Here is a 26,938-nt window from a genome sequence, read left to right as displayed (position 1 = left end):
AACACAGTGGCTCATGCCTATAATCCCAACTGGGAGGCCAAACAAGGAGGATCTCTTGACCCCAGGAATTTGAGACCAGCCTGGACAATATAGCAAGATCTCATCTCTACAAAAAATACAAAATTAGCCCAGCATGGTGGTGAGCACCTGTAGTCTCAGCTACTCAGGAGGCTGAGGTGGGAGGATCACTTGAGCCTTCACTGAGCTAAGGTCACACCATTATACTCCAGTCTGGGCAATAGAGCTAGACTCTGTCTAAAAATAAATAATAAATAAAGTAAACATTGTATATGTATTTTTAATATTATTACTTTGAGATGGAGTCTTGCTCTGTTGCCCAGGCTGGAGTGCAGTGATGCAATCTCTGTTCACTACAACATCTGCCTCCTGGATTCAAGTGATTCAACTGCCTTAGCCTCCCAAGTAGCTGAGATTACAGACACTCACCACCACACATGACTAATTTTTATACTTTTAGTAAAAATGGGATTTCACTAAGTGGGCCAGACTGGTCTCAAACTCCTGACCTCAAGTGATCGTCTTGCTTCAGCCTCCCAAAGTGCTGGAATTACAGGTGTGAGCCCCCTAATCTGGCCCATTGTATATGATGTTAAAAATCTCATAGTCTCTTAAAATGCTTGAAGCCTAGTGCAATGTGGCTAACATTGCTGTGCAGCCCAAGGGTGCCACACTACCCATGGCACCACCCAACACTGTCACATACTCACTTTTTGTATTTAACCTGCTTATTTCCTGGAGGGCAGGGATGGTGACAGATACATCACATAGCTCAGCACCTCTTGGCCCCAGGAGGCCTGGGGAATCCACAAAACTTAGCAGCCCAGTACCCCGCTTAGCAGCCCCCTTCACCATTATTCTCCTTTCTTCTCAGATAGGTGCTGTAAAGTCCAGTCACATGTATGCTGAACACTGGGTTCCTGCCCACGGCACATATGCCCAGTGGTGTGGGTTCTCGGTAGTGGTAGTAGCAGATCTTTGGCATTTGGGAAGGCTTCCCCTAAACCTTCAGGCATCCTCGGTTCAAAAACATGGCAGTAGTGTATGCCCAGCTTCCAAGATTCCGCCAGGATTCTGTTTCCCCCAAGAGTGACATTTCTCTGGGAATCATAGTTTCTAGGAAGGTCTTTTTGGCTGCAGCTGAATTTTCAAGAAGATGAAGCTCCTTCTCTCTCCTGGTGGCTGGCTGTTTTTTTCTTCTTCTTCTTTTTTTTTTTTTTTTTTTACAGTCTCGCTCTGTTGACCAGAGGCTGGAGTGTAGTGTTGTAACCTCGGCTCACTGCAACCTCCGCCTCCCGGCTTCCAGCAATTCTCCTGACTCAGCCTCCCAAATAGCTGGGATAACAGGCACCCGCCACCACACCCGGCTAATTTTTGTATTTTTAATAGAGACAGGCTAAGCTGGTCTCGAACTCCTGGCTTGAAGTGATTCTCTCGCCTTGGCCTCCTAAAGTGCTGGGATTACTGGCGTGAGCCACTGCGCCTGGCCCTCATGGCTGTTTTCCATGAAGAAGTAGTTTTCTTATTTCATGGCCACATGGTGCCCTCCACCACACACAAGGTGTGGCTGTGGGGCACAATGAGACACTGGGAACAGTAATGCAACCTGGGAGAGTGGCTTTGGGGGCTTCTCCTTGAGGGGAAGGCTGTGCTGTTAGTTGGAGTTCAGCTCCTGATCCTTGAGTCCTGGGCCAGCTGCTGGTGTAGGGGAGGAGCAAGTGCCAGAGAAGCGCTTACCTCCCAGGCCCATCCCCCCAACCCCTGCCACCTTGCTGCTCTTTCACTGGATGGGCTCAGCTATGCTGGCTGGCGTTGGGCCTGTGTCCACCTGGATCTCAAAAAATTTGGAGGAGAGGAGACTGCTCTCTCAAAGCTGATTTAAAGGAAGCGGGGCATATTGGCAGAATATTCATTTTATTATTATTCTCAATTGCCTCATCCTACCTATTTCACGGGGCTATTGGGAGGATGGAAAGAGATGTTATGCATGTATAAAACTTTTAGCACAGTACCTGACAAATAAAAAGTGCCCATGGAACTTTAGAGACTCTCTTTACCCTCAAGAGTGACTCTAAAACACACTGTTTGCCTCCTTTTCCCACTCAGCCATTGACTCTCTTCCTAGCCTTACTTAAACTTCATGTCCAGAAGTTTTTCTAATTCTTTATTTTTCGAATTATGGTTAACAAAATACATAATGTAAAAGTGTCCATCAGTGGATAAAGAAACTTGGGTGCATATATGCAAATGAATACTGTTCAGCCTCAGAAGAGAAGGGAATCCTGCCATTTGCAGCGACATGGATGACCCTGTAGTCAGGGTCACTTAACTTACGTTAAGTGAAATAAGCCAGACTCAGAAAGACAAGTACCACGTGATCTCACTTATGTGTGGAATCTAAGAGACAAACTCTTACAGGCGAAGTGTTGGATGGTGGTTACCAAAAGCAGGGTAGGTGGCACTGGGGAGATGTCGGCCAAAGGATACAATATTTCACATACAAAGGAGGAATAAATTCAAGAGAGCCATTGTATAGCATGGTGATTATAGTTAATAACAATATATTGCATACTTGAAAATTGCTGAGAGAATAGATTTTAAGTGTTAGAAAATAAGTATGTGAGGTAATACATATGTTAATTAGCTTGATTTAGCCATCCCACAACGTACACATGTATCAAAGCATCATATATACCTGCTGGTGCGGTGGCTTATGCCTTTAATCCCAGCACTTTGTAATGTCGAGGCAGGCGGATTTTTTGAGCTCAGGAGTTCAAGACCAGCCTGGGCAACGTGGTGAAACCCCATCTCTACAAAAAATACAAAATATTAATCAGGTATGGTGGTACATGCCTGTAGTCCCAGTTACTCAGGAGGCTGAGGTGAGAGAATCGCTTGAGCCTGGGAAGCAGAGGTTGCAGTGAGCCGAGATCATGTCACTGCACTCTAGCCTGAGTGACAGAGTGAGACCCTATCTCAAAAAAAAAAGCATCGTATATACCATAAATATATACAATTAGTACATTCACATTGTTGTGCAACCAATCTCCAGAGCTTTTTCATCTGGCAAAACTGAAATTCTGTACCCATTAAATAATAACTTCCCACTTTTCATTTGCCCCTAACTCCTTCCTAATTTCTGTTTCTATAAATTTGACTATTGAAAGCAGCAAATGCCTGGAGGAAGAAGACTGTAGTTCTCTGATTCCCCACTGACTTAGAAAAGCCTGTAGAATGTGTCTGGGGTCTGATTATTCCCCAGTAATCTACATGTGTAGTGTGGGTGTGGGGTCCAGGCCATATGGCTGACAGGAAGTGGGTAATGTGTGCTTCCCACCAGAAATGAGCCCCAGAATCCACATCTCCCAGGCCTCACCCCATGGTTCTTTGTACCCTCCACTCTTCCCCAGGTACAAGCCTCGAGAGAAGCTGAAAGTGAATTTTGGCACTCCTGAATTCCTAGCCCCAGAAGTCGTTAACTATGAGTTTGTCTCATTTCCCACGGACATGTGGAGTGTGGGAGTCATCACCTACATGCTGTGAGTGCTTAGCAGCCTGGCTCTGAAGTGGGGACGGCGGTTATTTGTTTTCCCTTGGGTAATCTTAGAAGCAAAACTTTGAGCACCAGTAGTCTATCTGGGAAGTGTCCCCAGGAGACCCCAGTAGAGGAATAGGGTAATGAGATGGGGAAAGAAAAGAGCTGGGGAAGGGTATGTTATCTAGCTAGTTACCATATTTACAAGGCCGTCATATTTCCAAGTTATCATTGTAGTAGGTTAATATTGAAAAAAAGGTGAGATGTGCCAATATTACTCCCTGGAACAAAGGTCTAAAGGCCTGTTTCTTGGTGAGGAAGGCCTACTTGGGCTTCAGCAGCTGTATCAAAGTTATGGGTTGAGCTGGGCATAGTGGCTTATGCCTGTAATCCCAGCACTTTGTGAGGCCAAAGTGGGAGGATTGCTTGAGCCCAGGAGTTCAAGACCAGCCTTGGCAACATAGGAGACCCTGTATCTACCAAAACCAAAAAAATTAGCTGGGCAGGGTGCTGCTTGCCTGTAGTCCCAGTAGTATTAGAGAGACTGAAGTGGGACAATTGCTTGAGCTTGGGAAGTTGAGGTTGCAGTGAGCCATGATCATGCCATTGCATTCCAGCCTGGGTGACAGAGCAAGGCCACGTCTCAAAAAAAAAGAAAAGTTATGCTTGAGCCATTGAATTTTTTGATACTGAGACATAAAAGTAGTAACTGAAAATAACAAAGGTATTCATGACCCAGGAGTAAGGCCCAGTTGTGGGCAACTGGAGTTTCATTCTGCTGGGGAGCTCCAGAATCCATCATGGAATACTCCCTGAGAATTATTTCATAGCGGGGGAGGGAGTTAGAGTATTTATACATTAACTCTTATCTGTTATTGCTTGTGGACTAATGGAGATGGGGTGGAATGGATTTACTGATACTTCTGGGTGAGTAAAGCAAGCTTCAGCTGGAGGGAAAGCCCTCCAGCAAAGACATGCAGGTACTTTGGTACAAATGCCTGTAATCCCAGCACTTTGGGAGGCCGTGGTGGGAGGATTGCCTGAGCCCAGGAGTTCGAGGCTGCAATGAGCAATGATCGCACCACAGCACTCCAGCCTGGGTGACAGAATGAGACCCTGCTTGAAGACAAAACAAAATAAAAACCCAAATGAGGCGGGAGTGTACCCAAGGGGTAAGGAATGGGGCTGGGCAGGGCAGGACGTCCTTTGCTGCATCATGGAACCCCTGTGCTCCCTGTTTTCTTCTCTCCTCCGGTGTGGACTTCCCTTGGCTGCTTCCTCAGGGGCAAAGTTATGTTTTGCTTCTGGTCTTCTGATTATTGTGCTACGTACTATCCCTGCACTCAGATGTGTGAGCTGCACCACGCTGGGGAAGTTCAGAGACCTGAGGCCAGCCATCAGGGTGTCCTGCCTCTCTACCCTCACTCTAGTGGGAGCCTAATAAAGCCCAATTTCCTTTGGCCTGGGGCCTGGGTAGCATTAAACAAGCCTGGTTGTCTCAAGGACATGGAAGGCTATTTCTGTTTCTAAAATGAAATCAATATGTACTTGATAATTGGGCATACCAAGTTGGGCCCTAATTCTACTCTTTACTTCAGGGATGAGGGGGAAAGAGGTGGGCACAAGAGGGGACTCATTCCAAACACTCTTCTTGCCTCAGAATTTTAAATCCTTCTGCTCCTCCCTTTAATGAACACACTGGACTCCATCCTGTGGAGAAGTAGTGGGAGTGTTTTTCTTTTGAATCCCCTTGGTTCTGGCTAGGTTCACTTGAACTCTGTAAGCTTCACTATTCTGCTAATGCAGGTTGGCAAATGTGGCCTCCACCTACTGATGGTCCTTTCTCTCTTCTGTAGACTCAGTGGCTTGTCCCCATTTCTAGGGGAAACAGATGCAGAGACCATGAATTTCATTGTAAACTGTAGCTGGGATTTTGATGCTGACACCTTTGAGGGCCTCTCGGAGGAGGCCAAGGACTTTGTTTCCCGGTTGCTGGTCAAAGAGAAGAGGTACCCTTCACTGCTTGTCACTCATGGGCCCTTCTGATGGAAATCCTGGGTGTGGGAGCTGGGCAGGACTACTGACTGTGAAGGTCCGTCTTCCTGTGGATGAATTCTGTTCAAGATTTCTTAGTTTGCTACTTCTTTGGAACAATAAAAGAACAGAGAAAGGGACAAAGGAAATCAATGAAACAACAAACAAACAGAGACATAAAATATAGTTTTAGAAAAGAAGCATATATAAATTGGTTTGATCTGCAAGTTATCACTTGTCATAGGCTAAGGTTGAAAAAAGTTGATATGAAGATGTTATTTCCAGAATAAAGATCTGAATACCTTGTTTCTTGGTGAAGAAAATCTGTTTAGGCTTTAGCATCTATATCAAAGTCATGGGTCAAGCCATTGAGTTTTTTGATACTCAGACATAAGGTAATAACTGGACATAACCCAAAGTATTAATGACCCAAGGCTAATGTCCAAGAGTCTGGGCTCTAAGACAGCTTGTATTTTCGTGACCTTTACGGTCTTTTTTTTTTTTGACTGTGAAAAGTTATGTGAGAGGAAAAAAATTCTAAGTCAGATGAACAAGTTGCCTTTTTATCTGTAAGGAGAAAGAAGCTTCTTTCAGATTTCCTGTTCTTTTGCTTCTTAAGAACAATTTTAGCCACAGCTAGCCTTCCTACTGCTCTGCCTCAACTTCACAGCCCCCTCTGGGAGGTGGTTCCTTCTAGAATCACTGGAATATGTTCCCGCTATAGAGGTCAGAGAACATTTTACTGACAACCTTCTGGTACTTTGAAGGCAGAGAAGATTAGATACAAGGAGTTCCCTTTTTGGTACATGTCATGAATCTGCCTAAATGATTAATCTGTTCCACTGACTCAGGCTTCCTACCCAATTGAACAGATTTTTGGACTAGAAAAGGCAACTTCAACTAAAAGTCTTAACTGCTCTTTGATTTCACAGCTGCAGAATGAGTGCCACACAGTGCCTGAAACACGAGTGGCTGAATAATTTGCCTGCCAAAGCTTCAAGATCCAAAGTTCGTCTCAAATCGCAACTGCTGCTGCAGAAATACATAGCTCAGAGAAAATGGAAGGTATTTGGTTTTTCTCTTAGTAAAGGTGGCATTTGTCATCTGAATCCGTCCTTTGAAAACCCTGTAGCTGCGTTTTTTGTTGTTGTTGTTTGTTTTTTTTTTTGTTTTTTATAGACAGAGTCTTGCTCTATTGTCCAGGCTGAAGTATAATGGCATGATCATGGCTCACATTAACCTTAAACTCTGGGACTCAAGCAATCCTTCCACCTCAGCCTCCTAAGTAGCTGGGTCTACAAGCATGTACTACCATGCCTCACTAACTTTTCTGTTTTTTTGCACAGACAGGGTCTTGTTAAGTTTCCTAGGATGGTCTTGAACTCCTGGCCTCAAGCAATCCTCCTGCCTCAGCCTCCCAAAGTGCTGGCATTACAGGCATGAGCCACTACACCCAGCCTGTAGCTAAGTTTTTACTTACATTGTGATTCTAAACAGAAAGGTTATTTCGGGGAAAAAAGTCTCTCTCATGTCAAAAGCTGCTAGCTTGATTTAAAAATGTCACAGAACAAAAATAACTGGCTAAAAGTTACATTTGGTTTGTGCTTATATGGACACTTGAAGTGAGAGAATGAAGCTTAAGCATATGTTCTCAGTGGCAATCACAGTGAAGCTCCTGAACTAACTGCTTAGAGCTTGAGGACCGATTCCTCCACATTTCAGAAATAAGAGATAAGAAAGCTCTATTAAGCTTTTAAAGCTTTATAATTTTGTTTACAACAGAATTGTTTAGTATCATGGGCATAAAACCTACCTTAAAAGCAACTGTGATCCAGAGAAGTGGCTTCCAACAATTTAATATGGACTTAGATCCTCACTGGGGATCAAAAAACATAAACAAAACCCTTTATGTATGGAGCCAGTACACAAGTATACATACACGTGTACACACCTACCAGGAAACACACACACACACACACACACACAAATTTGACTAAGCCAGGCGTGGTGGCCTGCACGTATAGTCCCAGCTATTTGGGAGGCTGGGTGGGGAGGATCACTTGAGCTCATGAGTTTGAGGCTGCAATGAGCCATGATCACGCCAGTGCAATCTAGCCTGGGTGATTTTTTTCTTTTCTGTTTTTTAAAAAAAATCACAACATTTTCTCTAACGGAGTATGATGAATTCTGATATTTTCTATTCTGTGCCGCTTGGTTTTATTTTTAAAATGCTGTTTGCAACCCACCAATTTGATTTCATGACCCGTTGCTCAGTTGTGAATCACAATTTGAAAAACACTGTTCTATCAAAGCATGATGTAGGCTGGTAAAAAATAAAAATAAGACACTGTTCTCAGGTGCTCCATTTTTCATGTGAAAAGGGGAGGATAAGCCTGGGTAACATAGTGAGACCACATCTCTACAAACAAGACAAAAATTAGCCAGGTGTGGTGGCACTTGCCTGTAGTCCCAGCTACTTGGGAGGCTAATGTGGGAGAATTGCTTGAGCCCAGGAGGTGGAGGTTGCAGTGAGCCAAGATCACGCCACTGCACTCCAGCCTGGGCAACAAATCGAGACCCCCATCTCAAAAAAAGAAAAAAGGAAGGAAGGAAAGGAGGTAGGGAGAGGGAGGGATGGAGGAAGGAATAAAGAAAGGAAGGAAGGAAGGAAGGGAGGGAGGGATGGAGGAAGGAATAAAGAAAGGAAGGAAGGGAGGGAGGGAGGGACGGAGGGAGGAAGGAAGGAAGGAAGGAAGGAAAGGAGGGAGAAAGGGAGTCAGGGAGTCAGGATGATATATCTTTCCACTTCATATTTATTCCAAACATGTCCCTGAAAGTCATATGACTATTCTATAATTATTTTAGAAACATGTTTCCTTTAAGTTAAAAGTTTTAAACCAACACAAGTGGCTAGACTCATTAAATCCTTTTATTGTTCCTTCATAAAGCAATTTGTCTAAAATACATGCTTTTTCTTTTCTTTTCTTCTCTCCTTGCTTCAAGAAACATTTCTACGTGGTGACTGCTGCCAACAGGTTAAGGAAATTTCCAACCTCTCCCTAATCTTCAATTCTGCTGCTCCAATGGGTCCAGAAATTACTGAGGCCAGTGGTGAAGTGAAGAGATGACTCAAAAAGTTAAATAATTTGATTTTTTGCTATTATTGATGACACTTATTTTGTAAAAATGATTAGGGCTGCTGCTTTCCTTGTAGATGAAAAGTGGCTGTAAAGAAGCTTCCTAAGAATGCTTTTTTCTGCCTTGTAAGATCACTAAGTGTGAAATACTGTGTGTACCTTTCAAGTATACCCACTTTTGGTGATAAGTGTAGGGATGCTTTAGGGAGGTACTTTGCATATGTCGAATTTAAATTCTAAACTCACACTGATTAAAGAACTCGGTAGACTACTTTGCAGGGTCATGTTACTCAGTATTATCTCCTCCAGTACAAAGAATTCTTAGAATTTCGATTTGCTTAGATGTGAGCTGACATTTTATTCTACTACCCCATTCTTGTGTCAAGTCACGTGAATTTAGGACAGTGATCTTCAAATTTGCTTTAACTTATGCTCCATTTTGAGAATCAGCATCATTTGAAATGTCAAAATATGTCAACTGTCATAGCCAAATCAGAGCAGTGATCATTTTGAGTGTGTATTTTTTCTTTTTTTTTTTTTTGAGACGAAGTCTCACTCTGTTGCCCAAGCTGGAGTGCAATGGCGTGATCTTGGCTCACTGCAACCTCCACCTCCTGGGTTCAAGCGATTCTCCTGCCTCAGCCTCCCGAGTAGCTGGGATTACAGGCACCTGCCACTACGCTGGGCTAATTTTTGTATTTTAGGTAGAGAGCGGGTTTCACCATGTTGGTCAGACTGATCTCGAACTCCCAACCTTAGGTGATCCACCCACGTTGGCCTCCCAAAGTGCTGGGATTACAGGCGTGAGCCACTGCACCCAGCATTGAGCATGATTTTTAAAGCTCCACACAACTCCACCTCCTAATTCTGCCCTGTCCCAACCCCTCTTTCTTGGTTATAAATTTCTGGTCTTGTAAATCTGGAAGCTGATAGGCAATTTATGAAAGAGAAGAACGTAATGAGGCTCAGCTTTCTGAGAACACATCATGAGATATAAAGGAAAGCTGCTCTTCTGCTGCCTAAGGGTGTACCACTCTCAGTGTTATCACTCGACATGCACAATTCCTGTTTACATGTACAGTTGACCCTTGAACATGGGTTTGAACTGCATGGGTTGATTTATACGTGGATTTTCTTCTGCCTTTGCCACCCCTGAGACTGCAACACCATGCTCTCCTCTTCATCCCACTCTGCAGCCTACTCAACAGGAAGATGATGAGGATGAAGACCTTTCTGATGATCCACTTCCACTTAATGAATAGTAAATATATGTTCTCCTCCTTATGATTTTAATAACATTCTCTTTCCCTTAGCTTAATACAGTATATAAGCTAGGCATGGTGGCTTACGCCCATAATCCCAGCACTTTGGGAGGCTGAGGTGGGCAAATCACTTGAGGTCAGGAGTTAGAGACCAGCTGGCCAACATGGTGAAACCCCATCTCTACTAAAAATATAAAAATTAGTCAGGTATGTGGCAGGTGCCTGTAACCCCAGCTACTCAGGAGGCTAAAGCAGGAACCCGGCAGGCAGAGGTTGCAGTGAACCAAGATTGCACCACTGCACTCCAGCTTGGGCAACAGAGCAAGACTCCATCTCAAAAAAAAAAAAAAAAAGAATATAGTATGTGCATATATATATATATATATCTATATATATATATACACACACATACATACAAACACACACATATGTACGTGTGTGTATGGGTGTTAACTGACTGTATTATTGGTAAGGCTTCCAGTCAACAGTAGGCTATTAGGAGTTAAGTTTTTGGGGAGACAAAAGTTATACCCAGATTTTCAAATGCAAGGGGGTAGGCACTCCTAACCCCCACATTGTTCAGGGGCCCACTGTACATTTAAACACTTTTCTACATGCATTAGAGTAGCCATATCATCCCTTTACTGAAATCACACTGTTCTCAACATGGCAAGCAACTAATACTTTTTTTTTTTTGACACAGGGTCTCACTGTGTTGCCCAGGCTGGAATGCAGTGGTATGATCTTGACTCACTGCAGCCTCCGCTTCCTGGGCTCAGGCGATCCTGAGTAGCTGGGACTATAGGTGCCTGCCATCACACCCAACTAATTTTTGTATTTTTAGTGGAAACAGGGTTTTGCCATGTTGCCCAAGCTCAAGCAATCCACCTGCCTCAGCCTCCCAAAGTGCTGGGATTACAGGTGTGAGTACAAACTTGTATACATTTATATTTAGATACTTCATCAACTTATAAAATGGTTAAAAAGAGTACTTTATTTACTGAAAATTACAGTCTTTTTAATTTCCTTGCTTCCACATGATTTTTGTGCTATTCCCATTTTTTTCTTGGTGAGCAATTTTATTTGATTTTTTGAGAGAGAGTCTTGCTTGTCGCCCAGGCTGGAATGCATTCTTTGCTCACTGCAACCTCTGCCTCCCAGGTTCAAGAAATCTTGTGCCTCAGCCTCCCAAATAGTTGGGATTACAGGCATGTGCCACCACGCCCAGCTAAATTTTGTATTTTTAGTAGAGATGGGGTTTCACCATGTTGGCCAGGCTGGTTTTGAACTCCTGACCTCAGGTGATCCACCTGCCTTGGCTTCCCAAAGTGCTGGGATTACAGGCATGAGCTACCATGCTCAGCCTTGGGTGAGCAGCTTTAGTCAATGTAGTGACTTTTAGATTTTAATCAGACATGCAACAGGTTCACCACCTTTCAGAACTTTTGTCCCATAACAGAGGCTCTCTCTCTTTTTTGTTTTTTGACAGAGAGGTAGGCAGGTGGAGACGTTATCCTGCTGCTGCAGTTCTCAAGTTGTTAAGTTTCCTCTGCAAGGCTAACCCTTGTTGGGAACTAAGAGTTTCAGTACTAGCAAGTCTAGGTCTGCTCCAAGTTGGTCAGCTGAAGAATGGACATCAGAAAACAGCTGTTGGAAGCTGTCCTTTGATGAGACAGTGATTTGGTAAAACGTCTTATTTTCAGTTATCTTTCTTTAAAAGGTTTTTTGAGTGCAGCCTCCAGAAGGAGCTAGAGTATATTTTGTAGTTCTATTATGGTTCATACCTTCTTTCAGACTTAAGATTCTGGGGAATGCTATGAATCATCTCCCCCCAGAAAAAGGTAGTTAATTACCATATCTAGAGCAGCACTGCCCAGCAAAAATATAATACAGGCTATACACGTAATTAAAAAACTTTCTAGTAGCTTCTCTAACAAAACCCATTGAAAATCAATTTTAACAATTTATATAACAATGTATTTTTAAAATTTCAATATGTAATCAATATAAAATATTGAGATATTTTACCAGCTACTAGGGAGGCTGAGGCAGGAAAATCACTTGAACCCAGGAGGTGGAGATTACAGTGAGCTAAGATGGCACCACTGAACTCAGCCTGGGTGATAAGCAAAACTCTACCTCAAACAAACAAACAAAAAAATTGAGGTATTTTATATATTTTTTTCATACTAAGTCTCCAAAATCTGATATATTTTACGTTTAAAAACACATATCAAGGCTGGGCGTGGTGGCTCACATCTGTAATCCCAGCACTGTGGGAGGCTGAGGTGGGTAGACTGCTTGAGGCCAGGAGTCAGAGACCAGCCTGGCCAACACAGTGAAACCCCATATCTAAAAATACAAAAATTAGCTGGGCATGGTGGCACACACCTGTAATCCCAGCTACGTGGGAGGCTAAGGTACAAGAAACACTTAAAACAGGAGGCGGAGGTTGCAGTCAGCTGAGATCACACCACTGCACTCCAGCCTGGATGGCAGAGCAAAACTTTGCTTCCAGGGGAAAAAAAACAAACCTCCGGAGGGGACAAAAAAACCAAACTGTCAATTCAGTTGCTAGGTTTCCATCAGACATAATCTGTATTTAGATTTCCCAAAACTTACTGTGGAAAAATATATTTACATACTCAAGTTGTTTGAAATATACGTAAGTTTTCCAGCAACTGAAGTATCTACTCTTACCAGTATTAAAATTAAATAAAATTAGAAATTCAGTTCTGCAGTTGCACTAGCCACATTTTAAATGTTTAATAGCCACATGTGGTTAGTGGCATATATTGGACAGGGCAGATCTAGAGAGAATCCTGTATCCATTTTATTTTATTTTTTCCCTTTATGCTGTTATTCCTTACCTAGAGAAATGATTTCCCTCCAAAGTTCATTTGAAGGTCTGTTTATGCCAGGGTCACACAAGTGAGCTATGTGGATTTTAGTATCCCTGATCTGAAATTTGGTTTTATGAAGCTTGAGTTTTTCTGGATATTTTTAGTACTTTGCTGGTGTGTACTTACTTAGCTCAAACATTTGATTGCAATTGTGTTGGGCCAACTATTTCTAATGGGACTTTTCCATTTGCATGTACAGTCACTGGAAAATGCTGGGCAGAGAAACTCTAAAAGGTAATTGGGGCCCACTTTTTTCACCTTTCAGACTGGTGAAGAATTGGTGAGGGTGTGGGGAAAATGGCATTCTCCGACTTTTGATGGATATGTATCCAAATAAAAGTCATGCCCATGCTTTCTTTCATCCAGCAATTTTATTTCTAGAAATTTATCCTTCCACACTTAAACAACTGTATGGAGATTTATGCAAAATTATGTTTACTATATGTTTACTATAGCACTATTGCTAATGGACCAAAAGAAACAACCAACATATGCCTATTTGTTTGGGTTTTGTTGAACGAATTTTGCCACATCCATAACACCTTGCAGCTGTCACAGATAAATCTAGATATACTGAAAGCCATCTTTCCTTAAAAAATTATAAAATGTATATATGGTATCATCCCACTTACGAAGAGACATATGCTTACATATACATTAAAAATACTGTAGGATATGCAAGAAACTTAACAGTGGAGTGTGAAAAGTGGGTGATTGGGAGAAGGGGAATTCCACTTTTTATTTTTCTTTCTGAACCCTTTGAATCTTTTTTTTCCCTTACAATGAGCATGTATTACTTTTTTTTCTTTTTGAGATGGGAGTCTTGCTCTGTCACCAGGCTGGAGTGCAGTGGCATGATCTCAGCTCACTGCAACCTCTGCCTCCTGGGTTCAAGCAATTCTCCTGACTCAGCCTCCTGAGTAGCTGGGATTCCAAGTCTCAAAATGGAAGAACTTGAAGTCTGACATTCGAGGGCAGGAAGCATCCAGCATGGGACAAAGATGTAGGCTGGGAGGCTAGGCCAGTCTCTCCTTTTCATGTTTTTCTGCCTGCTTTATATTCACTGGCAGCTGACTAGATGGTGTCCACCAGACTAAGGGTAGATCTACCTTTCTCAGTCCAGACTCAAATGTTAATCTCTTTTGGCAACACCCTCACAGACACAGGCAGGATCAATACTTTGTATCCTTCCATCTAATCAAGTTGATAGTATTAACCATCACAGCAATGGTATTGTAATTGTGTTGGAAAACTGTAGAAAGGCTTCCTAGGAGGGCATTTGGGCAAGACTGCTTTAATTCCTTCACTCCTCAGCTAATTTAAAAAATAACTAAGTATATATTCTATTCCAAATAATAAAAATAATTACCATTACTTGCTTTCATAGCATAAAGAAAAAAACGAACAGGCAATACTACTTATATTTATTCTCCTATGGTATTTAAACAAGGCTCAGAAATTTTAGATTTATCAGAATCACATTTTAATAGGGTAATTTAATAGTGAATGTGCCTAATAACTCAAAATGGATTAAAGACCTAAATATAAGCGCTAAAACCATTTAGCTCTTAGAAGAAAACATAGGGGAAAAGCTTCATGACATTGTATTTGGCAATGATTTCTTGGATATGGCAGCAAGAGTACAGGCCACAGAAATAAAAATAAATTGGATTACATCAAAATTAAAAGCTTTTATGCATCAAAGGCCATAATCAACAGAGTGAAAGGAAATCTAAAAAATGGGAGAAAATATTTGCCAATCATATCTGATAAGGGTTAATACCTAATAACAAAAACCAAACAGCCTGATTCAAAAAGGGCCAAAATATTAGCTGTTTGTATATTTTCTTAAACAATGTCTATTCAAGTCCATGAAGAGATGCCCAACATCTTTTCCCTAATCATTAGGGAAAAGCAAATCAAAACCACAATAACACCTTACACTCATTAGGATAGCTACTATTAAAAAGAAAAAAGAAAGAAAAACTAGAAAATAACAAGTGTTGGCAAGGATGTAGAGAAATTGGAATCCTTATGAACTGTGGGTGGGAATGTAATATGGTACAGTTACAGACACTACGGGAGTTCCTCGAAAATTTAAAAATAGAGGTCGAGCATAGTGGCTCATGCCTGTAATCCCAACATTGGGAGGCCAAGGCAGGTGGATCACTTGAGGTCAGGAGTTCAAGACCAGCCTAGCCAACATGACAAAACCCTGTCTCTACTAAAAATGAAAACATTAGCTAGGCATGGTTGCACGTGCCTGTAATCCCAGCTACTCAGGAGGCTGAGGCAGAATTAATTGCTTGAATTCAGGAGGCAGAGTTTACAGTGAACTGAGATCGTGTCACTACACTCCAGCCTGGGTGACAGAGTGAGACTCCTGTCTCAAAAAATCAATCAATCAATCAGTGAAAATAAAAATCGAATTACCATATGATCTAGTAATCCAATTTCTGGTGTATACCCCAAAGAACTGAAAGCAGGGTCCCCAAACAATATTTGTACACCCATGTACATAGCAGCATTATTCTAAACAGCCAAGAGGAAGCAACCCAAGTGTCCCACTGATGGATGAATAAACAAAATGTGGTATATACAACTGAATATTATTCAGCTTTAAAAAGGAAGGAAATTCTAACATTTATAACATGGATGAATCTCGAGGACATTATATTAAGTAAAAAAAGCCAGTCACAAAGACAAATACTGTGATTCCACTTACATGAATCCTTAGGCAAATTCAGAGAGAGAAAGTACAGTGGTGGTTGTCAGGGGACTCGGGGAGGAATGGGGAGTTGTTTAATCATAAGTCAGTTTTGCAAGATGAAAAAAATTCTGGAGACTGCTTGCAAAACAAAGTGACTATATAATACTTACCCATATACACTTTAAAAAGATTAAGTATATTTTGTTATATACATTTTATTACAATTTTAAAGAAAGTGAATGTGCTTAATTTTACAGTGTGATAAGTACATTGCTTTTGATCCAAAGCTAGAAATTTAAGTCTTGGCACCAAATAACAAATTACATACCTTCTTTTTTGCTTTGTTTTTGTTTTTGAGACAGTCTCATTCTGTCACCCAAGCTGGAGTGCTCTAGCACAATCTCAGCTCACTACACCTCTGCCTCCTGGGTGCAAACAATTCTCGTGCTTCAGCCTCCCAAATAGCTAAGATTTAAATTTAAAATTTAAATTTAAAGTCATGTGCCATCCGTCCGGCTAATTTTTTGTATCTTTACTAGAGATGAGGTTTCGCCATGTTGCCCAGGCTGGTCTTGAACTCCTGAGCTCAAGCAATCTGCCAGCCTCAGTCCCCCAAAGTGCTAGGATTACAGGGGTGAGCCACTGTGATGGGTCTCATATTACATACCTTCTCAATAAATGAGGAAGATTAATTTTGGATCAAAGCCATTAACAAAAGCTATTTAGTGAATGCCATCTAAATGCCATGTACTTCACAAATACTATAGTACCTTTAATCCTTACGAGGCTGGTATTTCTATTTTAGCTTTTTTTTTTTTTTTTTTAAAAGAGATGGGTTCTCCCTATGTTTGCCCTGGCTGGAGTGCAGTGGCTATTCACAGGTGTGATCACAGCATGCTACACTTAAACTCTGGCTCAAGTGATCTTCCTGCCTTGGCCCCTGAGTAGCTGTGACTGTAGGTGCAGGCCACTGTACCTAGCTTTTCTATTTTATAAGTAGGAAATCTTAGGCTCTGTAAGGTTTTGGGCTTTTTTTAGGGGAGAAGTGGCAGAGCCAGAATTTAAACCGGATTGTGTGTGGTTCCAAACTCCTGTTCATTCCCCAATACCACAGGCCTTGCCAGACATGCTTATGTTGGGATCATTTCATTGTGGTATTTTTTTAGCCTTAGTCTGCTAAAGTTCTAAAACTAAAAAAGGTAGGGGAAAAAAAAAAGATATCACCCTTAGTCATTCTAGGTCTATGTAGCAGGTATTATTCATTACCGGTAGCAGAAAAAAGGAAACCACTATTACTACTGATGCAATTCTAAGTAGATTTTAAACATTTGGATGCAATTGCTTTACCATGGAAATATTTAATTTTATCATATATTCTTAATTTTAGTTAAAATCATGTCTGGCATGATGCCTTTAGCAACTTCTTACCATCCATGAAAAGGTCCTTTTCCATAGTCTTAAAATAAGTAGTATTTACTAAGGTTACATTTTTCAATGTGTAGATAGTTTGTTTAAATCTTGATTTTATAAAAAGGTGCTAATGTTTAATTCATTAAAAGACCTCCAGATGTGAGATTTTCTCTATTCTGATATTTTCTTTTTTTTGAGACGGAGTTTCGCTCTTGTTACCCAGGCTGGAGTGCAATGGTGCGATCTCGGCTCACCGCAACCACCGCCTCCTGGGTTCAGGCAATTCTCCTGCCTCAGCCTCCCGAGTAGCTGGGATTACAGGTACGCGCCATCATGCCCAGCTAATTTTTTTTTTTGTATTTTTAGTAGAGACGGGGTTTCACCATGTTGACCAGGATGGTCTCGATCTCTTGACCTCGTGATCCACCCGCCTCAGCCTCCCAAAGTGCTGGGATTACAGGCTTGAGCCACCGTGCCCGGCCCTATTCTGATATTTTCTAAATACTTATTCATAGCAGGTACTGTGCTAAATACTTTACATGTATTGGCTCAGATACTCTTCTGCATTATCTATGAGGTGGTACCATTTCTACTGCTACTTTATAGATGAGGCATAAAGAAGTTAATTAATTTGCTAAAGGTTTCACAGGTGTAAATGGCTGAGCAGAGATTCAAACCCAGGAAGTCTGATTTGAGTTTGTGGTCTGGTGGGCAGTGTGGCTCAGTGGACAGGAACCTGGGCTTTTTCCTGTTAGACATAGTTTATAGCATAAGGAGGATTCTGCCAAACTGATGACAAGTACAACTTGAATGCATATACAAATAACATTTATTAACTTAGGCTGTACAATATATTGATTCAGTCAAATAAAAAATATCTCACACAAAAAGTGAAGTAAAATCTGTGCAAGGCCATTAAGACTGAATGTTATATTCTGAATAAGACAAGGGACAGCCATTCACTTGAAACAAAGCAAAATGGCTCCAATTCCATTTATTTATTTATTTATTTGTTTGTTTGATGGAGTCTCACTCTGTCGCCTAGGCTGGAGTGCAGTAGCGCGATCTCAGCTCACTGCAACCTCTGCCTCCCGGGTTCAAGTGATGCTCCTGTCTCAGGCTCCTGAGGAGCTAGGATTACAGGCATGCACCACTACACCTAGCTAAATTTTGTATTTTTAGTAGAAACAGGGTTTTTCCATGTTGGCTAGGCTGGTCTCGAACTCCTGATCTCAGGTGATCCACCCACCTTGGCCTCCCAAAGTGAGCCACTGCACCGGGCTTCCAATTCCATTTTGTAGGAGAGTGCATGAAGCTATACCAATCAGGCACTGATGTTGCCCACACCAGGGACCAGCCCATTGCCCAGACTCAGCCTCCGGGCAGGCTGCTTTGCTATTAAGGAAATAGTCTTAGGATCCTTGTTATAAAAGTTTAAACAAGGCCAGGTGTGGTGGCTTACGCCTGTAATCCCAGCACTTTGGGAGGCCGAGGCAGGTGGATCACAAGGTGAGGAGTTTGAGACCAGCCTGACCAATATGGTAAAACCCCGTTCTCTACTAAAGATACGAAAATTAGCCAGGCATGGTGGCAGGCGCTGTAATCCCAGCTACTAAGGAGCAGGAGAATTGCTTGAACTAGAGAGGCAGAGGTTGCAGGGAGCCAGGATTGCGCCATTAAGTTCCAACCTGGGCGACCGAGGGAGACTCCATCTCAAAAAAAAAAAAAAAAAAAAAAAATTTAAACAAAATTCCAAAGCCCTCAAGCCTTCCTGGAGGTGGCAATGTACTATCTGTTTGCAATGCACACCAGTCTGGAAACTGAAATCACTCTGCTGTAGCCTTTTGAGCATTGGCAGCATTTTCTAAAATTTTTCTTTTCCATTCTTCATAATCCTGTGTCAGATCTTCTTCTTTCTGTGGTTTATGTGCCATCTCCTCTACCTTCATTTCTGAGAGAAAATTACCAAAGGCAATTTCAAAATTGTTATGCTTAGAAATGAAATTTTAGAAAGGTAAACTTATTTAAATTGTCTACTTTAAGAAAATAGTAGTAAATAAGACACTGAAATGAAGTGGAGAAACAGCAGTTACCACTTTTTTTTTTGAGATGGGGTCTTGCAATGTTGCTCAGGCTGGACTCAAACTCCTAGGTTCAACTGATTCTCCAACCTCCACCTCCCGGGCAGCTGGGACTGTGGCTGGGATTATAGGCTCACACTACCATGCCTAGTTTAGCTATCACTGTTTTCTCTCACTTACACTCCAAGCATTCCAAGACATCTAGTAATCACTAACATCTATCAAGCACTTAACTGGTGCTTGATAGGCACAGAACAAAGTACTTTAAATAGCCTTATTTCATTTAACCCCTACTATACTCCATAATAGGTAAGAATATTAATCACATTTTATAGATCAGGAAATTGAGGCTCACAGAAATTACAGACTTTCTTAGAATCATATAGCCAGTGGCCAGGCGTAGTGGTTCAAGCCTGTAATCCCAGCACTTTGGGAGGCCAAGGGGGGCGGATCACTTGAGCCCAGAAGTTCAAGACCAGCCTGGGCAACAGTGAGACCCCATCTCTACCAAAAATACAAAAATTAGCCATGTGTGCTGGGCAAGGTGGCTCATACCTGTAATCCCAGCATTTTGGGAGGCTGAGGCAGGTGGATCACGAGGTCAAAAGTTCAAGACCAGCCTGGTCAAGATGGTGAAACCCAGACTCTACTAAAAATACAAATAAAATATTACTAGCTGGCATGATGGCAGGCACCTGTAATCCCAGGAGGCTGAGGCAGAGAATCGCTTGAACTTGGGAGATGGAGGTTGCAGTGAGCTGAGATGGCACCATTGCACTCCAGCCTGGGTGACAGAGCAAGACTCTGTCTCAAAAAAAAAAAAAAAAAAAAAAAAAAAAAAGCCAGGTGCAGTGGCACACACCTGGACTCCCAGCTACTCAGGAGGCTGAGGTGGGAGGATGGTTTGAGCTCAGGAGGCGGAGGATGCAGTGAACCAAGATCATGCAACTGCACTCTAGCATGGGTGACAGAGCCAGGCCATTGTCGCCCAAAAAAAAAAAAAAAAAAAAAAATCACACAGCCATAAGGTGGTATTAAAACAATAAGGCAGCCATTCGCCTGAGGTTGTCTCTGTAGTTAAAGCTCTTATAAGCAAAATGGAACTTAATAACTTTTTTTTTGTTGGGGGAAAGAACCTCCAAAAGACAAAAATAATCCCAGTCAATCACAAACAGCCAACCAGGGACTTCCTATCAGACCATGCCCAGGTAAGACAAATATCTAACTGTACCTGCCCAGGCCACTCTCGAACTCCTGGGCTCAAACAATCCTCCCGCCTCAGCCTCTCAAAGTGCTGGGATTACGGGAATAAGCCACTGTGCCAGGCCAGCCATATTCTTAATTACCTAATACCTATGTTAATTCCATTATTGATAGCTTGGAAAACTGGTCTTATCAAATGATTCACAGTCAGAATTTATTTAAAACTGTATTCCTCTCCAGCAAGCTGCTAGGGCACCACTGGACTGTACTGCATAAAATGTCAATGTCAGTACTGTGTTAGTAAAACTTACCCTTTGCTGGAGGTTCAACCACTATCTTCTTTTTCTTCTGTGGTGGAGTAGCTAAATTTTCAGGTTCTCCTTTAAGGAAAAAAAAAGGTGTCATCAAGGTTAATTTTTCTCCTATCCTCAATTTCAATATTTGGGCATGTTTTGGATCACAAATAAAATTAGACATCTTAACTGATAAAATATGAAGACATGAAGACAAATGATCTTAGATTTCTCTTCTTTTTGGCCTCTCTTGTCAGACTTGAGAATCAATTCTATCCTGGCTTATGTATCTAGAGGCTGGTATTTAACACGGGAACATGTTAATGGAGAATCTATTTTCCAGGCATAGATTCATGGAATCATAGGTTAGAAAGATCGTTAAAAATATACCTGGTCCACATGCAATACAGAATTTAGGAAGCAGCCAGTTTACATTTGAAAATACTTGACTTTTACAAGCAAAAGTACTACATTTTCAAACGACACATTCTTGAACTACAGAATACTTACCGTCAATCTGCTGTCCAATCTTCTCTAGTTGTTTACACAGTCGATCAAATATAGCTTTTTTTACACCGGATGTGGCTGCCATTTTGTTTTTATCAACTTTCAGCTTTAGAATCCTACAAAACAATTTCGTAAGTTGCTTTTCTCAAGACCAGTAGTTTTCTTCTCTGGCCAACCAGATAATTAACTTATTTTTTTTGCCCATGCTTTAAGAGCCTCTGTCTAGATTTTCCTTCATTCAAACATGTTATTATCTATAATCATGCAAATTTGGCTAAGTTTATTGGACTGAGTTAAAATGCACATGGGATCTGTTTTATAACAAAAGGGGCACATAAAAGACATTTGCTGTAGTGCTTCATGCCTTTTACAACTCTTTAGTAAATCTCAGATTAATTTGCTGAATGAGAATCATAGGACTTTTTAATGTTCAACTCATTTTAACCCGTAGGATATTTCTATTTATATTACAGCGATGTAACAACCCCATCCCACCCTGAAAATGAACTCTCCTAATAACACTCCACAGCAACCACTAATTAAAAACACAAAATAAACTTATTCTTCAGGACAATAGACCTGTCAAGACCTTTTTTTACTTGGTATGATATGGTTTCACAAGTAGGGTTGACTATTCTTATTGTTTTCTGCCATAACAGCTACACTTCCTGCCTATATGCACACACTTTTGTTGAATGAAAGAGATGTTTTCTACAAATGCCAATTAATACTCCTAGGTATGTAGCTAATAGAGTCAACATACCAAAATTAGTGGGTAGGTAGTGAGAAATCCATTCGGGGGAACTACATTGTTTTCTAAGGAGTTTTCCGGCAAGACAAATAAGACAACTTGACTGGGTGCAGTGGCTCACGCCTGTAATCCCAGCACTTTGAGAGGCCGAGGTGGGTGGATCACGAGGTCAGGAGTTCAAGACCAGCCTGGCCAAGACGGTGAAACCCTGTCTCTACTAAGAATATAAAAATTAGCTGGGCATGGTGGCATGCGCCTGTAATCCCAGCTACTCAGGAGGCTGAAGCAGAGAATTGTTTAAACCCAGGAGGCAGAGGTCACAGTGAGCTGAGATCACGCCACTGCACTCCAGTCTGTGCAACAGAGCAAGACTCCGTCTCAAAAAAAAAAAAAAAAAGACAACTTTAGACAAAGATTATCAGTAATTACTAACATTTCCAAAGTAACTTTTCAGTATATATAGATCACCCACAATTCTAAGATTCAGATGGGAGAATTTATCACTGAAATATGCTATAAATTCCTTGAAGAACAGTTGTGGCCAGTACTTTTTTTTTTTTTGAGACAGGCTGTTGCTGTGTTGCCTAGGCTGCAGTGCAGTAGTATGACCATAGCTCACTCTAACCAAGAACTCCCAGGCTCCAGTGAGCCTTCAGCCTGAGCCTCCTGAGTAGTTGAGAAACCACAACTGGAGGCATGTGCTGACACTCAGCTAAGTTTATTTATTTATTTATTTTTTGAGACAGAGTCTTGCTCTGTTGCCCAGGCTGGAGTGCAATGGTACAATCTAGGCTCACTGCAACCTCCACCTCCCGGGTTCAAGTGATTCTTCTGCCTCAGCCTCCTGAGTAGCTGAGATTACAGGCATGAGCCACCATGCTAGGCTAATTTTGCAGTTTTGGTAGAGACAGGGTTTCTCCATGTCAGTCAGGCTGGTTTTGACCTCCCAACCTCAGGTGATCCGCCCACCTTGGCCTCCCAAAGTGTTGGGATTATAGGCATGAGCCACCTCGCCTGGCCCCTTTTTTTTGTTTTTAAAGAGATTGGAGTCTCACTATGTTGTCTAGGATAGTCCTGAACTTCATGCCTCAAGCAGTCCTTCTGCCTCAGCTTTTCAAAGTGTTGGGATTACAAGTAGGAGTCACCACGCCTGGCCCAGCTAGTACCTTTCTTTTGTTTTGAGACAGAGTCTCGCTGTCGCCAGGCTGGAGTGCAGTGGCGCAATCTTGGCTCACTGCAACCTCTGCCTCCCGCCAGCCAGTACCTTTTTAAAAATATAAGCAGAAAATTACACAAGAACATTGTTTTAATGACAGATACCTTCTTTTATAAAAGGCAAACTGAAATCAGAATTCCCAGCTTATGTATACAGCTGCTATTTGGCTAGTGGAATTCTGGTAACACAAGTTCCAAGTTGTTAGCTACATTATGTGACAAACTGGGAATATGGTCACTTGGCCAATATTCCTAATATTTATAGGGAAAATATGCTCTGAATTGAAATCAACAAATTAGAAGTATTCCTTGGGGATGAAAAACCCACTTGTAAATTGGGAACTTTTCTGAATGTTTAAAGAAATACTTACTTGCATGCTGACAGCAGTGCAGCAGAAGTGAAAAGTGGCCTGGATAAGTCAAGTTCTACATGCTGTGTCTGGGGAAGACTGGACTCATAGCTAAAGGAGAGGTTATTGCAGAATTATGTTAGAAAATATTATTTCAAAAGAGACTGAAAGTGCAAACCAGAACTTACAAGCTTTTAAAATGCACTAGATATGTGCACTGTCACTTTAACATGAGTTGTTTTTTTAAGACCGAAAATTAACCAGAATAGGACAGTAGATAATTTTTCTTTATCTATCAGTATAAATTTTTTTTTTTTTTTTAATTTTCCCCCGAGACAGAGTCTTGCTCTGTCGCACAAGCTGGAATGCAATGGCACGATCTTGGCTCACTGCAACCTCCACCTCCTGGGTTCAAGCAATTCTCCTGCCTCAGCCTCCCTAGTAGCTGGGTGCCACCACACCCAGCTAATTTTTTGTATTTTTAGTAGAAATGGGGTTTCACCGTGTTGGCCAGGCTGGTCTGGAACTTCTGACCATGTGATCCGCCCGTCTTGGCCTCCCAAAGTGCGGGGATTACAGGCATGAGCCACTGCACCCAGCCTATCGGTATACATTTGTAATTAAGGTTCTTTATGCCCCATACCTTTTTAGTATCTTTGAAGCCATGTTCACTGCTTCTGTACAGCTAAACTGTACAGCTAGGTCTCTTATTCCAATATTCGAATTGAGGCCTAGTAAACACTCAAAAGATTTAAGACAGCTCTGATATGTCTTCTTGCTCAAACCAGAAAGTTTAATTAAATAAGCCTGTGAAGGGAAAAACACATACACAAATTATAAAAACCTTAAGTTCTATATATTAGTACCCTTAAACACTTGTTTAATAAGTGGTATAACTTTTCAAAATTAATTTTGTGGCAAGTCACTCCACCTAAAGGTTTAGCTTCAGTCAAAAAATTAGTAATTACATCAGGCAGAGGAAGTACTGCTCTCAAAAAGAGTTCAAACTACACAAAGACAGTCATGCCTATGCACAGATGATTTAAAATTGTAACACAATATAGTCAAACAGGTAGTAAAAAACCACAGGAAATACATATATGGTTACTTGTGTTTATACAAAACTGCTAATGTGTAATTTATTGGGAAAAGGAAGAAGTAGTGGGAGTGGAGTAGGGGGCAGGTGTGTGTGTCTATGGAGGAGAGAAAGAGGAAAAAGAAAGTAGGAAGGGAAACAGGAGGATCCACTGTGGGAAACTAGCTCTTCCTGGGAGTTAAGGCAAGTTTCATAAAGAATATAACAATCAGGCAGGGTCATGTAAGACAAATAGGAGTCTACCAGAAGAGTACCGCAGGAAAAAAGATACTGCATTTACAAAGCCGCAAATCATTGAAGTGGAGAATCTGTTATGTGAATACTGTAGCTTGAGGCCAGGATTCAAGAGAGGCTGGAGAGTTCGATGGTAATCAACAACGATGTTTTTAATATTACCATTTAATAAATGTATCATTATGATACAAGTACTGTTAACCTCATAATAATCTAGCGAAATTGGATATTTTATCTTCAATTTATGGGTGAGCACACTGGAGGTTAAAAGAGCTAGCTAGTGTGGAGATTTAATCTCAATATGCAACTCCTCCTGACCCCAAAGCTTGTTCTTTCAAGCACTGTGATATTAGAAGAAAGGCATAGGGGTTTTGAAAGACGTGCTTTAAAAGGAGGATAATGCTAGCAGCAATGTGGAAGATGGCCTCTTCCCGAGAAAGAGGTGGTCAGGGAAAACAGTGAAGAGTAAAAAAACGTGGCAAAAAATTTTTTTCCAACTCAAAATGATTCTACAGTATTTCCAGAAATTATACAAGAATAGCCAGGACAAGTCCAAAACAAGAGTTTTAACTGGGGTTTATTTCACCCAAAAGTTAAAAGAGCTTCAGTGTTGCACTGGATTATTCAGATATTCGGTGGGACCTACTTACCCTGTCCAAGGGGTACTTCATCCAGGAAGCTGCAAGGTCCAGGCACATGACTGCACTGCTAGTCTCCGTGGTGCGTGCAGAAAGGCCGACACACTTCACCCGGGACAGGCGCAAATACTCCTCTGCTTTCCTGGTTAAAAGGGCAGTGTGTCAACTACAACTCTTATTCAGAAGTTTGCTCAACATTTTAGTAAACAATAATTACAGCCTGATGAATGTCAGGCTAAGCCTAACTCCAGTGCACATTTTTCTGGGTCTGGGAATGAAGGTCATATCCTCTGGAGAGAGGAAGACAGAATCAGAACTGACTCCAAACATCACTGTGCTCAAACGTTTTCAGGCAAAAGTTAAATTTCGATAAAAAACAACAACAAAAAAAATTCTTTCTTCCTTCCATTACTGGAACAAGCATGAACTATTTCAGAAGCAGACAGGTTAGACCAGGGTTCCTCTTCCGCCCCCCCCCCCCCCGCCCATTTCCTTTAAATCAGTAGTTCTTAAACTTCGTCGTATGCGAAAATCACTTTGGGGCTTGTGAAAACAAATTACGGGGTCCCAGGCTGAATGACTGATCAGTATGCTTGAGGTGGGGCCCAAGAATTTGTATTTCTAACAAGTGACAAGATGATACGGCTGTTGCTGGTCCAGGAACCACATTTTGAGAACCACTGTTCTAAATGACTACCGAGTCCTGCAGGTGTGTCTTCAAATCTTTTAAGCACTCTTTTCCTTGCCTTCGCTCGCCTGTTGAAGCACTGAGCCTGGTCCTGCTCTCCACGTCTTAGCTACAATGGCTTTATTTCGAACTCCACATCCCGCTTCCCATCCGAAGGCTTTTGCAGGTGTCGTCCCTGCCTGGGCTGCTCTTGCCACAGCTTCCCTCGCCCGGCACCTTCCATTAATCCGGCCTCAGCGGGAACCGAACCTGCTTTCCCGAGTTTTCCGCTAGGCCGCGCTCCACCTCAAGTCCGGTGGCTCAGGCATATTACCTGGTTTAAGGTCTACACAGTCCTCGCCCTTTACAGACAACGGGGCTCTGCGCCTCGATACCAGGTTCGCAGCTGTAACCTCGACCGCAGTAGGCATTAGCGGAATGAGCGGAAGTTCTCCCAGGCTCGTTCTTCTCCCTACCATCGTGCCACCCACAGACAGGGCTGGCTGTTCCCGGGGACGTCTGCCATCGCACTTCTTGACACCTCATGCAAGCTCACCGCCGGGAAGTTTCTTTTGAAGTAGGTTCTAAACCCCGTCCAGCCCCAGCGCTCCTCTTCACTCCCGCGCCGCCCGTCGCCCAGGAAGGGCGCGGGCCTCGCCTGAGAGTCCAGGGCTGCGAGGCGGAAGCCCCGCCCTGGTCTTGCGCTGCCGAACTCACCTCAGCATTTCGGGCTCGGCTAGGCCTAAGCGCGGGGCTAGACGGCCGATCAGCTCCGACCCCATGCCGCCCCCAATAAAGCGATCAGCTCCGGCGAACGCCGCGGGGCGACGAAACCCGCGCGCAGACGCTGTGCCAGCCAGTGAGGGCTAGGCCCCACCTCCGGCGCATCTGGAT

At 42.2% G+C, this 26,938-nt stretch overlaps 2 protein-coding genes across 30 annotated transcripts in view; one reads left to right on the top strand and one right to left on the bottom strand.

The window, feature by feature from the left end:
• The window catches only part of MYLK3 (myosin light chain kinase 3), a 122,031-nt gene extending 108,781 nt beyond the window's left edge, over nucleotides 1–13,250 (top strand). For 18 of the 24 annotated variants that reach the window (XM_035282278.3, XM_054248543.2, XM_078358137.1 and 15 more), the window contains 4 exons: nucleotides 3,429–3,557; nucleotides 5,410–5,562; nucleotides 6,520–6,652; nucleotides 8,591–8,995. In XM_035282278.3, the coding sequence (XP_035138169.3) occupies nucleotides 3,429–3,557; nucleotides 5,410–5,562; nucleotides 6,520–6,652; nucleotides 8,591–8,650 (475 nt within the window). In that variant the 3' untranslated portion in view covers nucleotides 8,651–8,995. Of the gene's footprint in view, nucleotides 1–3,428; nucleotides 3,558–5,409; nucleotides 5,563–6,519; nucleotides 6,653–8,590; nucleotides 8,996–9,920; nucleotides 9,986–13,088 lie in introns of those variants that run through there. The other 6 variants (XR_013530443.1, XR_013530442.1, XR_013530441.1 and 3 more) reach the window with 2 other exon arrangements.
• Nucleotides 2,162–26,880, bottom strand: ORC6 (origin recognition complex subunit 6). 6 transcript variants are annotated; one of them, XR_615576.5, is made up of 8 exons: nucleotides 26,762–26,880; nucleotides 25,390–25,519; nucleotides 24,053–24,216; nucleotides 23,431–23,520; nucleotides 21,097–21,209; nucleotides 20,605–20,673; nucleotides 7,401–7,463; nucleotides 2,162–5,696 (listed from the first exon to the last, which is right to left on the bottom strand). XR_615576.5 is itself a non-coding variant. In XM_017966871.4 (7 exons), exons 1-7 carry the CDS (start codon nucleotides 26,824–26,826, stop codon nucleotides 5,683–5,685), a joined length of 645 nt encoding a protein of 214 aa, XP_017822360.1. In that variant the 5' UTR covers nucleotides 26,827–26,880; the 3' UTR covers nucleotides 2,162–5,682. The 6 variants fall into 6 exon arrangements, 5 of the variants coding, with proteins under 5 accessions (XP_017822360.1, XP_017822359.4, XP_078214280.1 ...); XM_017966871.4 differs by lacking the exon at nucleotides 7,401–7,463; XM_017966870.4 differs by lacking the exon at nucleotides 7,401–7,463 and having other exon boundaries at nucleotides 2,162–2,828.
• Nucleotides 26,881–26,938: the final 58 nt, after the last annotated feature.

Source organism: Callithrix jacchus, chromosome 20 (assembly GCF_049354715.1).
Source record: "Callithrix jacchus isolate 240 chromosome 20, calJac240_pri, whole genome shotgun sequence".
Taxonomy (NCBI): domain Eukaryota; kingdom Metazoa; phylum Chordata; class Mammalia; order Primates; family Cebidae; genus Callithrix; species Callithrix jacchus.
The sequence above is the reverse complement of the archived record's forward strand: the minus strand, read 5'-3'. Positions and strand labels throughout refer to the sequence as shown.